The sequence below is a fragment of the Opisthocomus hoazin genome, chromosome W (genome assembly GCF_030867145.1).
Source record: "Opisthocomus hoazin isolate bOpiHoa1 chromosome W, bOpiHoa1.hap1, whole genome shotgun sequence".
In the NCBI taxonomy this organism is placed as follows: domain Eukaryota; kingdom Metazoa; phylum Chordata; class Aves; order Opisthocomiformes; family Opisthocomidae; genus Opisthocomus; species Opisthocomus hoazin.
The window spans coordinates 25935908-25951119 of record NC_134453.1 but is presented as its reverse complement, the minus strand read 5'-3'; the positions used below and the strand labels follow the sequence as shown (position 1 = coordinate 25951119).

Sequence of the window (15212 nt, the reverse complement as noted above, 5' to 3'; positions counted from 1 at the left end):
GTGGGAGGTTTGTTCCGCTCTCCATCCCTACTTTCCAGTACTGGGGGCTGACTACCCTGGGAATAACCAGTATGACTATTAAAGACTGAGGCAAAGAAGGCATTAAGTACCTCAGCCTTTTCCTCATCCTTGGTGACAATATCGTATCCAGTAAGGGATGAAGACTCTCCTTGGCCCTCTTTTTATTGTTAATATATTTGTAAAAGCATTTTTTGTTGTCCCTTACAACAGTGGCCAGCCTGAGTTCTAGCTGGGCTTTTGCCTTTCTAATTTCCTCTCTGCACAACCTAACAAGATCCATGTTCTCTTCTTGAGTCTCCTGTCCCTTCTTCCAAAAGTGGAAAACCCTCCTTTTTTTCCTGAAGTCCCAGCAAGAGCTCCCTGTTCAGCCAGGCCAGTCGTCTTCCTCGCTGGTTTGTCTTGCGGCACATGGGGACAGCCTGCTCCTGTGCTTTAAGACTTCCTCTTTGAAGAATGTCCAGCCTTCCTGGACCCTTTTTCTCTTCAGGACTCTCTCCCAAGGGACCCTCTCGATCAGCATCCTGAACAGGCCAAAGTCTGCCCTCTGAAAGTCCATGGTGGTGGTTTTGCTGGCCCCCCTCTTAACTTCACCTGGAACCGAGAACTCTATCATTTCATGGTCGCTAAGCCCATGACAGCCTCCGACCACCACATCTCCCACCAGTCATTCTCTGTTAGTAAACAGCAGGTCTAGCAAGGCACCTCCCCTGGTAGGCTCACTTACCAGCTGCGTCAGGAAGTTATCTTCCACACACTCCAGGAACCTCCTAGACTGCTTCCTCTCTGCTGTGTTGAATTTCCAGCAGACATCCGGTAAGTGAAGGTCCCCCACGAGAACAAGGGCTAGCGATTGTGAGACTTCTGCCAGCCGCTTACAGAATGCTTCATCTACCTCTTCATCCTGGCTGGGTGGTCTATAACAGACCCCCAGCAGGATGTCTGCCTTGTTGGCTTTCCCCTCATCTTTACCCATAAGCATTCGACCTTGTCATCACAATCGTCGAGCTCTGTACAATCGAAGCAGTCCCTAACATACAGTGCCATCCCACCGCCTCTCCTTCCTCACCTGTCTCTTCTAAAGAGCTTATAGCCATTCACTGCAGCACTCCAGTCATGAGAGTCATCCCACCATGTTTCTGTGATGGCGACCAAGTCATAGCTGTCTTGCATACTTACTTTGCAGGGGAGACACCATGATCAGGCAGGTGGTTTTCCCAGGGCGAGGCTCATCCCTTACACTCCGGGTGTGCTGACCCCTGCAATTTCCCCAAATGCGGGAAACTCGACTGCATAATTTGTGGTAGTGGGGGACTGCGTTGGAAGCCACTGAAGGTGAAGGCCTCTGGAGCAGAGGCTCGCACCGAGGGACGCTTTCTGAAGCGGCAAGGTGGCAAAAGCGCTGGGAGAGAGAGGAGGGAGGAGCAGGGAAGAGCAAGTTGCCAATGAGTGGCAGTTCTGACTCAGCATGGGCGGGGTCGAGTGTGACAGCGGCCAAACCCTCTCATGTGTAAGAGCAGCCCCCAGGGAGCGCGGGTGAACAGAGCCGGCAAACAGGGGCGGTGCATCAGCCAGCGAGCGTCACAGCAGTTCACGCAGGAAGGGCATGAGGGGAAGGTGTGCGGGCAGGGTGCAGTCCCCCCTCCTGGCTACTCAAGTAGTGGGCATCGCCCTTCCAGGAGATATTCCAGACATGGTTTCCACCCGCAGGAAAGCTGTTGCCAGAAGGAGTGTGGGGACCCAGACAGAGGTCCTGCACAAACACATGGCTGTCCAGGTCTCTGGCTGCAGGGAGTGCCTCACCCTGGCACTCGTAACAGAGGACAGCAGAGACAACAGTGTGTTCGGTGCAACCAGGTAAATGAGCTGCTCAGCCTGGTGGCAGAGCTGAAGGAGGAAGTGGAGAGGTTAAGAAACATCAGGGAGTGTGAGAGGGAGACCGACTGGTGGAGCCGATCCCTGCCATCCCTGAGGCCAAGGCAGCAGGAGGCGGCTCCACGAGAAGCACAGGATCCCCCTACCCTCTTGCCACCAAGCAGAAAGAGGGGGCCTAAGAGACAGGGGGGAATGGGAACAGGTCTCTGCTCAGGGTGGCAGGCAAATCGCCTCCTGGCCTCCCTCATCTGCCCAGTTGCCCTTAAGCAACTAATAGAGGGCTCTGGAATGAGAGGGCCCGGCAAATGAGGATGCGGGTGAAGGTCCATCCAGGGGATTGCCTAGGATGAGTAGGTCAGCCCCATGCATTATGAATGCCTCGGCTAAGAAAAAAAGGAGAGTAATTGTCATAGGCGACTCCGTTCTGAGGGGAACAGAGGGCCCGATATGCCAAACAGACCCATCCCACAGGGAAGTCTGCTGCCTCCCTGTGGCCCGGGTTAGGGATGTTGCGAAGAAACTCCCTGGTCTGGTGCAGCGCTCTGATTATTACCCCCTCTTGGTAATGCAGGTTGGCGGGTTACCCCCTCTTGGTAATGCAGGTTGGCGGGGACGAGATAACAGAAAGAAGTCCCAAGGCCATCAAAAGGGACTTCAGGGCACTGGGGCGATTGGTTGAGGGATCAGGGGCGCAGGTGGTGTTTTCCTCAGTCCCATCAGTGGCAAGGAAGAACACTGAAAGGGACAGGAAAACTCACCTGGTTAACAGGAGGCTCAGGGACTGGTGCCATCGGTGGAATTTTGGTTTCTTTGATCACGGGGAGGTGTACACAGCAGCAGGCCTGCTGGCGACAGACGGAGTCCAGCTGTCTCAAAGGGGAAAAAGAATTCTTGTCCATGAGGTGGCAGGGCTCATGAAGAGGGCTTCAAACTAGGTTCGAAGGGGGAAGGGGACATTGCCCAGCTCACTAGGGATGAGCCCAGGCATGGCATGCCAGTGTTAGGGGTGAGATCGACAGCCCAGCTCAAGTGCATCTACACCAATGCGCATAGCATGGGCAATAAACAGGAGGAGCTGGAAGCCATCGTACAGCAGGACGGCTATGACTTGGTCGCCATCACAGAAACGTGGTAAGACAACTCGCATGACTGGCATGCTGTCATGGATGGCTACACACGCTTTAGGAAAGACAGGCCAACAAGGACAAGTGGTGGAGTTGCTCTATATGTGAGGGAGCAACTGGAATGCCTTGAGCTTTGCCTGGGGGCAGATGAAGAAGGAGTAGAGAGCTTATGGGTTAGAATTAAGGGACAGCCTCATAAGGGTGATGTTATTGTGGGTGTGTACTACAGGCCACCTGACCAGGAGGAGGAGGTTGATGAGGCCTTCTACAGGCAGCTGCAAGCAGCCTCACAGTCACAGGCCCTGGTTTTCATGGGGGACTTCAACCACTCTGACATCAGCTGGGAAGACCACACAGCTAGGCAGGCCCAATCCAGGAAGTTCCTGCAGAGCATCGATGATAACTTTCTGGTGCAAGTGGTGGAGGAGCCAACAAGGAAAGGCACTCTGCTGGACCTTGTATTAACAAACAAGGAGGGACTGGTGGAGGATGTGAAGGTTGGAGGTAGACTCGGCTGCAGTGACCATGAAATGGTGGAGTTCAGGATCCTGTGTGGAGGAAGCAGGGCGATAAGTAGGATCAAAACCTTGGACCTCCGGAAGGCTAACTTTGGCCTTTTCAAGGAGCTACTTGGAGGAATCCCATGGGTCAGGGCCCTCGAAGGCAGGGGGGTCCAAGAGTGCTGGTCACTGTTTAAATGTCACTTCCTCCATGCTCAGGAGCGGTGCATCCCCCTGAGAAAGAAATCTAGCAAAGGAGGCAGGAGACCTGCATGGTTGAGCAAGGAGCTTCTAGCGGAGCTCAGAAGGAAGAGAAAGGTCCATGGAATGTGGAAAGAGGGGCAGGCCTCTTGGGAAGAATACAGGAATGTGGTCAGAGCATGCAGGGATGCCACGAGGAAGGCCAAAGCCCACCTGGAACTGAAGCTGGCAAGGGATGTCCAAAACAACAAGAAGGGCTTCTTCAACTACATCAGTAGCAAACAGAAGACTAGGGACAATGTGGGACCACTGCTGAATGAGGCGGGTGTCCTGGTGAGGGAGGATGCAGAGAAGGCAGAGTTACTGAATGCCTTCTTTGCTTCAGTCTCCAGTGCCAAGGCAGGCCCTCAGGCATCCCTGGCCCTGGAGGTAAGAGAAGAAGCCTACAGAGAGGATGATTTTCCCTTGGTCGAGGAGGACTGTGTGAGGGATCGCTTAAGCAATCTGGACGCCCACAAATCCATGGGCCCCGATGGAATGCACCCACGAGTGCTGAGGTTGCTGGCGGATGTCATTGCTGAGCCACTCTCCATCATCTTTGAGAGGTCCTGGAGGACGGGAGAGGTGCCCGAGGACTGGAGAAAGGCCAATGTCACTCCAATCTTCAAAAAGGGCAAGAAGGAGGACCCAGGGAACTACAGGCCGGTCAGCCTCACCTCCATCCCGGGAAAGGTGATGGAGCAGCTCATCCTGGAGGTCATAATCAAGCAAGCGGAGGAAAAGAAGGTTATCAGGAGTAGTCAGCATGGATTCGCCAAGGGGAAATCATGCTTGACCAATCTGATAGCTTTCTGCAATGGCATGACTGGCTGGGTAGGTGAGGGGAGAGCCGTGCATGTTGTCTACCTCGACTTCAGCAAGGCTTTCGACACTGTCTCCCATAACATCCTCCTAGGGAAGCTCAGGAAGTGTGGGCTGGATGAGTGGTCAGTGAGGTGGATTGAGGACTGGCTGAATGGCAGAACTCAGGGGGTTGTCATCAGCGGTGCTGAGTCTAGTTGGAGGCCTGTAACTAGTGGTGTCCCCCAGGGGTCAGTACTGGGCCCAGCCTTGTTTAACTTCTTCATCAATGACCTGGATGAAGAGTTGGAGTGTACCCTCAGCAAGTTTGCTGATGACACAAAACTGGGAGGAGTGGTAGATACACCAGAAGGCTGTGCTGTCATTCAGCGAGACCTGGACAGGCTGGAAAGTTGGGCAGAGAGGAACCTGATGAGGTTCAACAAAGGCAAATGCGGGGTCCCGCACCTGGGGAGGAACAACCCCATGCACCAGTACAGGCTTGGGGCTGACCTGCTGGAGACGAGCTCTGTGGAGAGGGACCTGGGAGTGCTGGTGGATGACAAGTTGACCATGAGCCAGCAGTGTGCCCTGGCTGCCAAGAAGGCTAATGGGATCATGGGGTGCATTAGGAGGAGTGTGGCTAGCAGGTCGAGGGAGGTTCTCCTTCCCCTCCACTCTGCCCTAGTGAGGCCTCATCTGGAGTACTGCATCCAGTTCTGGGCTCCCCAGTTCAAGAAAAATGAAGATCTGCTGGAGAGAGTCCAGCGGAGGTCTACGAGGATTATGAGGGGACTGGAGCATCTCTCCTACGAGGAGAGGCTGAGGGAGCTGGGCTTGTTCAGCCTGAAGAAGAGAAGGCTGAGAGGGGACCTAATATATGCTTACAAATATCTGAAGGGTGGGTGTCAGGAGGATGGGGCCAAACTCTTTTCAGTGGTGCCCAGCGACAGGACAAGGGGCAATGGGCACAAACTGAAGCACAGGAAGTTCCGTCTGAACATGAGGAAGAACTTCTTCCCTCTGAGGGTGACGGAGCATTGGAACAGATTGCCCAGGGAGGTTGTGGAGTCTCCTTCTCTGAAGATATTGAAGACCCGCCTGGACAAGGTCCTGTGCAGCCTGCTGTAGGTGACCCTGCTTCGACAGGGGGGTTGGACTAGATGACCCACAGAGGTCCCTTCCAACCCCAAACATTCTGTGATTCTTTGATATTGATTATTTCTGCTTTTTGACTTTGGACTGTTGTATTTGAACTCTGATTTATCCGGGCTGTGGAAGCATTTGATTCAACAGCGAATAGATGGGGTGAAGTTTTCAGATTTATGCTTTTATGTATATTGATTGTAGGCTATATAGTTAATGAGTTATGCCCTTAGATACAATGATTTTAGCCTAGGTGATTAATATGGATAGCCAATACTAAATGTTATGGATGTTTGTATGTGTGATGAGTACACCTATAACCCAAGTGCAAATTTACTGAGCTCATATAATTGATCCACCATTATTTCGACGCCTGACATGGTGGGATGCATCCCCTACAATTGGCAATAATGATATGTTGTGGTCAGGCGGTGCTTGGGTCCCACCATCCACACAGGAAGAAAACTGGATGCAAGTAAATCAATCTACGCCCATATGTTAGGTAACAGATTTGCCATCAACATTCTCAGGCTAATTTGACCCTTCTTTACACCCAGCAGTTTATGGTATGCACTTCACATCTATATGACTTTTCATTAGCACTGTGTTTGTTTTTAGTGTTGCACTGTAGTGGGGCTGTTACTGGACCATAATGCCAGTAGTGATGTTTACACATGTCAGTGTAGCGCTTGCTTTACATTCATTAAATAAAAACGGGAGATGTAGAGGACAGGGACAAAAGCAGATTGCTGTAATGAACAGAAGAGAAAAATGCTGAAGTAAACAGGTCTTGTGGATGTGCTGAAGGAGCCGAGTACATAAGGAGTCAAAAAACAGCAGTTGTGTACTGTCAGCCAGCGCATGGACAGCATGTGACCAGCAACCTTATTGGCTGACCTGGCATGTGATATGGCTACAGATTGGACAGAAGTAGAATAGAGAACCTTGTGCAAATAGCTGCCTTATCGAGATAGAAAGTTCCCAGGGAACTAACGTCCAGGTAAAGATGTGTAAAGCACTGCTTGCAAAATAAACATTTTCTCACTTGCACCACAAGCTGAGTCTGTGCGGTCATATGCCACACTGTTCCCCCTTTTTGCATATGTGTGTGTGGGAAATGTGGAATAAGGCAGGCAATTCCCCCCCCCCCATTCAATTGTTAATTTGGGATAATTTCATTTAGAGGAATTTCACTCTGATGCAGACTCAATCCAGCTTGATGAGTCCAGTTGCACTAATTCATTTGTTGAGCAAGAATGCAAGACAGACACTTGTAATATTGTACTGTTTCATCATACCTGCTTCAATTGATACACCACCACATTTCATGGTTCTTTAAGATAGAGACTAAATCAGGGTAAACAGCTATTCAAGCTAAACTAGCAGACCAGCAAGCATCTTTGACCAGCCTGTAAGAGGTCCTACTAACCAGCTCTTCACAATCATCCTGACAGCTATTGCATAACTCCGACATAGTGAGACTATTAATTATAGCTTGACCAAGAAACAGTCATTTAGATACTTAGCTCAAATGCTAGTAAACATATCCCTTCTCTCAAGCACCAAAACAATTGTTTTTTTAGTTTTAGACTAGGTGGTATCTTTGAATACTATATTACACATTACCACGCAGCCAAAAAAAAAAAAAAAAAAAAATTCAGTGATTCTCTGAAGCACTCCAAGACCTGTATTTCAAGTTGGATATTAACTCCTTTTCAATGAGTTCTTTTCTCAGTTCTTGTCCCTCCCCAATCAAATGGCACTGAAAGAAGTAAGCAAGCATCCATTCTATTTACTCAGTGATACATCAAACTGAGTTACAGGTCTGTCTCCACTATTAAAGGCTAGTCTAAAAAAAGGTAACTTTATGATCAATTTTCTTGTTAGCCATCTGCATTAGTGGAATTTTAAAATTCGTTTTGAACACAAGTTAAATGTTTTCTCCATTCTAATTTACTTTTCCCAGTATCAGTTTAGACCTCTTGCAGAGTTGGAATAGACAAGTTGAATGAACAAAACTTCTGAATGCAATTTAAGTACCCAGCTTCCATGGTCCTGCAGAAGGGAGCAAGAAAGCATCTTTAGTAGTAGCAAACTCAGGCTGAGCAGCTAATAGAATGAGCTTCTAGTGACATCTTACTAGGGCAGCTGGAGATTTTGTTTTGCCGTGGGGCAGCTCATGTTGAACAGGCCTGATACAAGAAGCTACAGAAAGACTTAAGACTATGCTGTCAGACAGCTATGGTAAGAACCTGCAAGACAAATTTTTTAGCAGGCTCTGAACTGTTAGTGTCAACTAGACCATAAGACTGAGTTATGGAAGATAGAATCAACAGCCACACTGATGGTAGCTTGCTGTGAATAGTTGCTTCTTTTTAATGTCATTAGGTAACATCACTTGAGATACTACAGTTTTATATAACTATGTAACATCTATAAGTTTCTACATTTCCAGTTTGAGACAAATACTTAAATTCATAGGGTTTTTTTATTACAGAAAGTGCAAGAGATGTTTATATACAAGACTAACTGCATGACTGGCTGAATTTGGTACTAAGACTGCCTTCAAGTTGACTTTCTTAGCTCTCCAGTTCAGCAACTGCTTAGACATTTGATTTAACAATACTATTTTAAGTTTATACTTAGCATTAACAGAAAAACCTCTGACACATCAGCCATCACCACTGGCAAGAATGTAGCTGTTACAGTCAGTTATAGTCAACTGATTTAGAGATCTGTTAGTAAAGAGGTTCTTTAGAAAAGACTCTGTTTTCAAGAGATTGAGGACTACCTCACATTAATGGCACAGAGGTGGGTACATCTGTTCACAAAGAATCTAGGCATGGAGAAAAGCCATGATTGTCTTTCTGCTGTCTAACATACTGGAAACATGCCACATTATACCACATGACAACTCAAACTGAGCAACATCAGGGACATTCATTGACATACACATGCAAGAAGCCTATCTGCCTGTTCCATTTGTCTGCCAAGCCACCTTAATAAAAGGCAATCCTAGATGTCCCTCCCTAAAAAATACTAGATTAGCACCAAGACAACAGTTAGTGTCCATTACTACCTCAATGTTCTGCAAGAAGTGTTTCCTCTAGTACTCAGGAGCCCAGCAGTTGTGTTACAGACCCCACAGTTAGTCCCTTTATTACACTTTTATGGCAGAGTGCTACTTTTACCATTAATTAAATGGACAAGTATTGGATTTCCCCCACCACCACACAGTTTACATCTTTGTGCCTCAGAGACTCAAGTCATATGTTCAGTCACTAATTAAGAGTAGTATCCACTTAGCTTTACAACTGGCTGCTGTTGTGATAACATGCAACTGACCTCGTTTAAAGTATGAAGTTTTAGCTACTAATTCAATTCCCTTATGTGAAGGCAGCATTTCTTCCCCAGGTACATTCAGTTCCTATATTTTAGGACAGTGAGTGCCACAGAAAGATGAATTGTGATGACCATATTTACAAGATGCACAACTTAGTGTTGCTAAGCTCTTCTGGGGAAGATTACAAAGAACTAAAATAAAACTAGCATCCACCAATTTGAATTTGGGTCTTCAGCATGAGTCCAGCTTTCCATTTGCTTTGCCCTGAATTATCATCTTCACAGCATGTTCTTTGAGGGTTCATGTTTCAATCCACCTGGACGTGTTTTAGATTACAGACATCATGGAACAGCAGCAAAAGTGGCAGACAGAAAAATGAAACGAGTAGAAGAGTCATGTTGAGAAGAGGGCCAGTTATTCCATTTGTCCTTTTCTGGTTATGCCTAGCATGATGAAAATGACTTAAGGTTAGTATGGCTATAAGTTATAGTTTTATTGCTTAAAATAGCTTAGAGCTACTAAGAGAACAAAAACTAAAGCAAATAAACGGCAACACTTGTCTTCTGTTAAAAGCTAGACAGTATTTCAGGGGAAGACTTAGAGGTGTGGCAGAAGAATAGATTTGCTGGTTTAACAGTTCATGTTCTCTAGTCAATGGTAAAAAATGTTTGAGTTATATTAGTTTCTAGTGACAAAAGCACCAATAGCCCTTATCCTGTTTTTACTGTAATTCACCCAGAGTACAAACCCGCAATATTTTGAGGATTAAACTTCAGAAAGCTGTACAGGGCACTGTGTGCTTACACTCTCCTAAAGAAATATCTGAAAGGTTTTAGTCAGCCTCTCTGAGTTTTTTAGCATGTTTACTCATTAGCTTTCCTCAAGGAAGGGAATCTAGATCTATTGTGACCTTGATATTTAAGTCCATGGAAGAATAAAATCTTTATTTCTAAGAAAGTGAAGCCAGCTAAGGCTTAGCCAGAATGCAACTATATACAAGTCTGAATAGAGGTACTCTAGCAGAAGTGTTATTTTAGGGACTGTTTGCTATACTTCAGAGAAGCATTAAAGTTATGTCAGTATAGTCATTTATCCAGCTCTTTGCCAAAGGTTTTCCAAATCAATTTCAGAGAATGAAATAGGTTGTCTTATTAGTGGAAGACTTACCTGATCTATGCAAACGGGTTGCCAGAAGGCTCACCAAAAGGCCCAGAAGGTGGTTTCTGAGATTCCTTCTAGGAAAGAGAGATCATAGGCTGTTAGTGGATTTCCAGGTTTCATCAGGCTTATTCTGCATGTTTATTCTACATGTGTAGCAGATAGTTTCTGTTCCAAACACCTTCTGGAAAAAGAATACTGCAGAGTGGCTGCTAAATAAACATTAACTATACTGCTTTAACAAGAGAAAAGGGCTCTAAATCCATGTTAACAGCTATCCTAGTCTGAGGCAATGTATTTTTCAGAAAAGCCATGTGTGCTTAATGAACACTCATTTGGAGCTAAGCCAGTATAGTCATGATGAGGTCTGTATTAGCCAAATGCTAGATGTCTTAAGTTAGCATTCCAGAATTGATCCAGAGTTTCCACTAAGGGCTTCAAGTGCTGTATCCCAAATGGAGTAATGTGGTAAAGCCACTTCCTCCCTCAGGGAGTACTAAACATGGGAGCCTCCTATTTATTCAGCTAAAGAACTGCACAGCACACACTCAGTCTACTCTGCAGAGAAGTAAGCATAGCCAAAGTGGAAGACTTCTTCAGCTGCATTATTTTACAGTCTTCTGTAGAAGCTCCCAATACAGGGCTGAAGAACTTCCTGGTAGGGCTTGCAGCTTGGGGAACTGGTTACAGACTCCTTGGGGGGGAGGGGGAGGCAGGGGTGAGTGGGTGGTGGTGTTTGGTTTTTTACTACTTACAGATGAGGCACTGAAAAGGTCTGTTTTAGCTTGATTTTCAAACAGGCCATCAGCTGGCAGCACAGTTTGTCGGGTAACAGGTTTTGGTGGTTCTAGGGGAGAGACATACTGCTATATCACTAAACAGCTTTAACAAGTACTTGGCTCTGTCTGTATAGCAACACCAAAGCTCATCTAATTAGGTGCACAAAAAAACCCACACAGAAGTTGCTTTGAATGGCCCCACAATTTTATCTCCTGCTTGTTCCTCAGTACACTTAAGCTAGATGGGACTTCTAACACTGTACAGACCTAGTTTACCTCAGTCTAGTCAAGTAGTTTAGGCACTAGGTGTCAGTGTTTGGCCACTGACATTGGTAAATTCTTTAACATTATTAGGGGAGATAATCCTTTAACTCTGTTTCAGTAACCATTAAATCAGATTTTTAGTTCTATCAGAAAGGAATAGTGATCAGCCATCCCACTGTCTGAGCAGCTATCCAAGCAGGAAAAAAAAAAAAAAAGATTTTCAGTCATTCTAGCAGACGGCTTGCTAGCTTCCATGTCATCGTGATCTGTATTATCTTAAGGAATGCCTACTTTACTATTAAAATAATTGCTGAAAGAGAAGCACCTGAAAGGCTTTGCTGCTCTCCTCTCCTTGCTGGTACTGCAGGTGGCTTTGTCAGCTGGAAGTCTTTGAACATTTCCTTGACATCCTTCATCTCTCTATCACCAAGTGGATCCAGAGCAATAAAAGCATCACTCTCTCTTTTGAACAGCTCCTTCTGAGGTGCACTTCTAGGTGGCAGCTGAGGTGGGCTAGTTGTTGTTGACATGGAGGGTAGTACAGATGAGGTCTGAGCAGGTAGTGTTGAAAATGGGAACACACTACTCTGGAAGGGATTTACAGCACTGGATGGCTGTGCCCATGAAGTAGATGGGACTTGTGCTGGCTTTGCCCAGAGACCAGAGGTCTGAGAGGCTGCTGGACCAAAAGATGCAGGCTGACTCCAGCTTGGCATTGCTTGAGTAAATTCTGTAGGCTGAGAAGGGATAATAGACACAGGAAAGACTGATGCAGCCTGAGTGAAGGCAGATGTCTGTGCACTCCATGGTGATGAAGTTACTGGCAAGCCACCTGGGGGGAGATTGTTGTTACACAGCACTTCAGTGATCTGAAGACCTCAAGTAGGAATGTATCAATTCCACCAAGGGTACCAGTAAAACATTTTTCATGTGCTATTTGCAAAACACTGTTGATTTACACTCAAAATTAAGTCATTGGAAGGGGGAGAAGGGGGTTAACTTTTTTACTTGGCTCCATTTTGGTCCTGGAAGAACAGAACTGAGGTTGATAGGAGTAGAAACATACATCTATCACTTCTGTTCTGGGACTAAGTATTTACCATATAGTAATCATTTACACAAATTAACTAAGACTCTGCGGTAGTGCTACCCTGGCCTCCCAAGTTGTGCTTGGCACACTTGAACCTTGCAAACCTAAAGCAGCAAGCTGCTGTCAAAGTTTAAGCAAAACACCCTGTTCCAGTTAAGGATGCAAAGTTTAGGGCTCTATTCACAGAATTTAATAGTTTAGGGTAGACAGCACATGAATTAAAGGGCAGGGCACTGCACGTGAATTAAAGGACAACTAGAACCCCTGTGTTGGTGTTAACAGATATCTTAGACTGGAGCAAGAGCTTCACTTTGTGAACTAACCTAGACCAGCCAATGGAGGTGCTGTGGTAGGACTTGTTTTGAAGAGGTCCAGTGGATTAGTTAGCACAGGTCCTATCTGTGTCACTGAGGTCAAGCTGAAGCTCTCTGTAGTTGGTACAAACAAGTCTGAGCTAAGTAAGTCATTTGAGGCAGTCTAGAAAGAAAAAGGATGTTGTGAGATAGCATGGCAGAACACATGCTAGCTAGATCAAGACCCATCAGTTCAGAGCTACAAGCTTTTATTTCAGCTACAGCAGAGCAGGGAAATTTGATGTATCCTTTAGAGACCAAGTACAAGAGTTTCAAATCTTACCATTTTGTTCACACCTACTGAGATGCATGGCATTAAGTAGGTATAATACACAGTAGTTACAAGTCAACAGCAGAAGAATAAGACTTAAAGTGACTGAATTATTTGCTAGCACAGTGAGCTCCCCAGTCCACCCCCACTTCCCCCAACATTCTTGCTCAGTCTGCAGTGACCCCTGCAGTTGTGGCAAGGTCAGCAACTGAGTTTTGCATCATTTTGGTGCAAGACAAATGCAGCTGACCCAGACCCACCCTGTGTCTAATCAGGCAAGTAATTGAGATTGTCCACAGTAGGCAGGTACTGCAAAACTACATAGGTTTCTGTAAGCTAGTACTAGTACCTCATTGTTATGAAACCACAGGCTGATGAGCATACAACTATCATAACAGGTTCTGACATGATATCAAGTGATAACATACATAGCAGTATACTTACCAGACTTTTACAGAAGTATGGCAGCATTAAGGAAGAAAGTATATAATTTAGTGACCATAGCTACTATGAAGCATTCATGAATGTTAGAATGTACCATGGCTGTAGAGAGGTTAGAGTAAGCATGGCAGGTGAAACAGCAGATGTGCTGTGAAGCTGTTTAGCCAGTTACATAGTACAAAGAAAGAAAAGCTTCCTTCACCCAGCTTCTTTAAGTAACAGCATGCATATCACCATTAATTACTTGAACATTGTTCACCTTGACAGACCTCCTTCCTCCTCCTGGCTTGGTGCTTTGTGGTGGTGGGCTAATTGTTATAGACTCATGTGACATGAGCTGGATGTTGCTTTCAGAATCCAGTTTTATTCCATTCTGCAGAGATACTCCTTTGGAAAGGCCTTCCACAAACAGGTTTGACAGGGCTTTAAGAAAGCCATTCTGTTCTCTCTCTGGTATCCCATTTGGAGTTTTTGCTGCAGGCAACTTACTCTCAAATGGCCACTGGTTTGTTAGTGCTTCTTGTTTGCCAGTTCTATTAGAAATCTGGTCAAACTGTTTACCAAAGTAGTCAATATCACCATTTGAAGCACTATTACCCACCGGTGTCAAGGTACTCAGACTTTCCTTCTTCTGATCAGCAGATTTTAGAGAATCAAATAAAGGCAGCATAGGTTGGTCTGGCTGTGCAAAAGGATCATCACTGAAAGGGTCTGGATTAGGTGTGGGAAAGAAGCAGAGACTGGTAGAGAAAGAACTCTCAGGCAAGAAGGGTGGCTGTGGCTTTGGTTGTGGAAGAGAGGTTGTGATGCCATAAAAGAAGAGATCCTCTTTTACAAAAGTCTGTTTGGTCTCAATTTCAGAGTTTAGATCCACTAACAGAATCTCTTTAGTTTCCTATTTGTTCAGAAAGAAAAAATAAAGTTAGCTTTATGTATTACTTGCTGCATAGTATACAAGCTGAAGGAAAATAGCTGCAAAAGGGGATCCTGGTATCCAACACATCATACTAATAAGTATTCAGTGTCACCATGAAGTTACATTAAAGCTTCATCTTATAAGCCATTAAGGCAAGCACCACAAGCTGTGGTTAAGTCACAGCTACTTAGTGTCAGAAGCTCAATGTTAAAAGCACCTATTTTAAGCATCTGATATATTTAACTAAGGGATCTTGTTCTACAGCCTAGAGACCCTAGAGTCATTAAGCACTAATTGTACCTAGGCTTTTGTCCTGGTTTCAGCTGGGATAGAGTTAATTTTCCTCCCAGTAACTACTGTGTTTTGGATTTAGTAGAAGCATGTTGATAACACACTGATGTTTTAAGTTGTTGCTATGATTTCAAGGACTTTTTCCAGTCTCCCATATTCAGCTAATGAGCAGATGTGCAGGAGCTGGGAAGGAGCACAGCCAGGCAGCTAGCTCAAGCTGACAATTGGAAATACTCCATACCATAGACATCATGCTCAGTTTATGAATGGAGATGGGCCAGGGGCATGAATCCTCTTTTTCATGATTCCTCCCCCCCAGGAGTTTGAACTTTTCTATGAGTTTGTTTCTTTTCCCCCGGGAGTTCCACAACATTCACGAATTACATATTCTGTGATCACTGCTTGGGGACTAGCTACACAATTGGTTGTCAGGCAGCCAGAAAAAAAAATTGTATTGTGTATTGTTTGTTTTGCATATTCATTATTATTAGTATTTCCTTTGTTGTCTTATTAAACCATGTTTATCTCAACCCACAAGTTTTACTTTTTCCCATTCTCCTCCCCATCCCACTAGGGGGGAGGAGTGAGAGAGCAGCTGCGTG

At 45.6% G+C, this 15212-nt stretch overlaps 1 protein-coding gene and 1 non-coding gene across 2 annotated transcripts in view; one reads left to right on the top strand and one right to left on the bottom strand.

Annotated features, from left to right (window-relative positions):
* The first annotated feature begins 1189 nt into the window (after nucleotides 1-1189).
* On the top strand, nucleotides 1190-1350 carry LOC142365727 (U1 spliceosomal RNA). The gene has a single exon (XR_012766594.1). It is a non-coding gene; the product is annotated as a U1 spliceosomal RNA (small nuclear RNA).
* Nucleotides 1351-8062: 6712 nt separating this feature from the next.
* LOC142365569 (disabled homolog 2-like) overlaps nucleotides 8063-15212 on the bottom strand; it is a 38594-nt gene continuing 31444 nt past the window's right edge. The window contains exons 10-15 of the mRNA XM_075446451.1: nucleotides 13663-14298; nucleotides 12662-12815; nucleotides 11574-12080; nucleotides 10961-11052; nucleotides 10215-10282; nucleotides 8063-9490 (exon numbers count right to left, since the gene is read on the bottom strand). Of these exons, the coding sequence (XP_075302566.1) occupies nucleotides 10220-10282; nucleotides 10961-11052; nucleotides 11574-12080; nucleotides 12662-12815; nucleotides 13663-14298 (1452 nt within the window). The 3' untranslated portion in view covers nucleotides 8063-9490; nucleotides 10215-10219. The remainder of the gene's footprint in view (nucleotides 9491-10214; nucleotides 10283-10960; nucleotides 11053-11573; nucleotides 12081-12661; nucleotides 12816-13662; nucleotides 14299-15212) is intronic.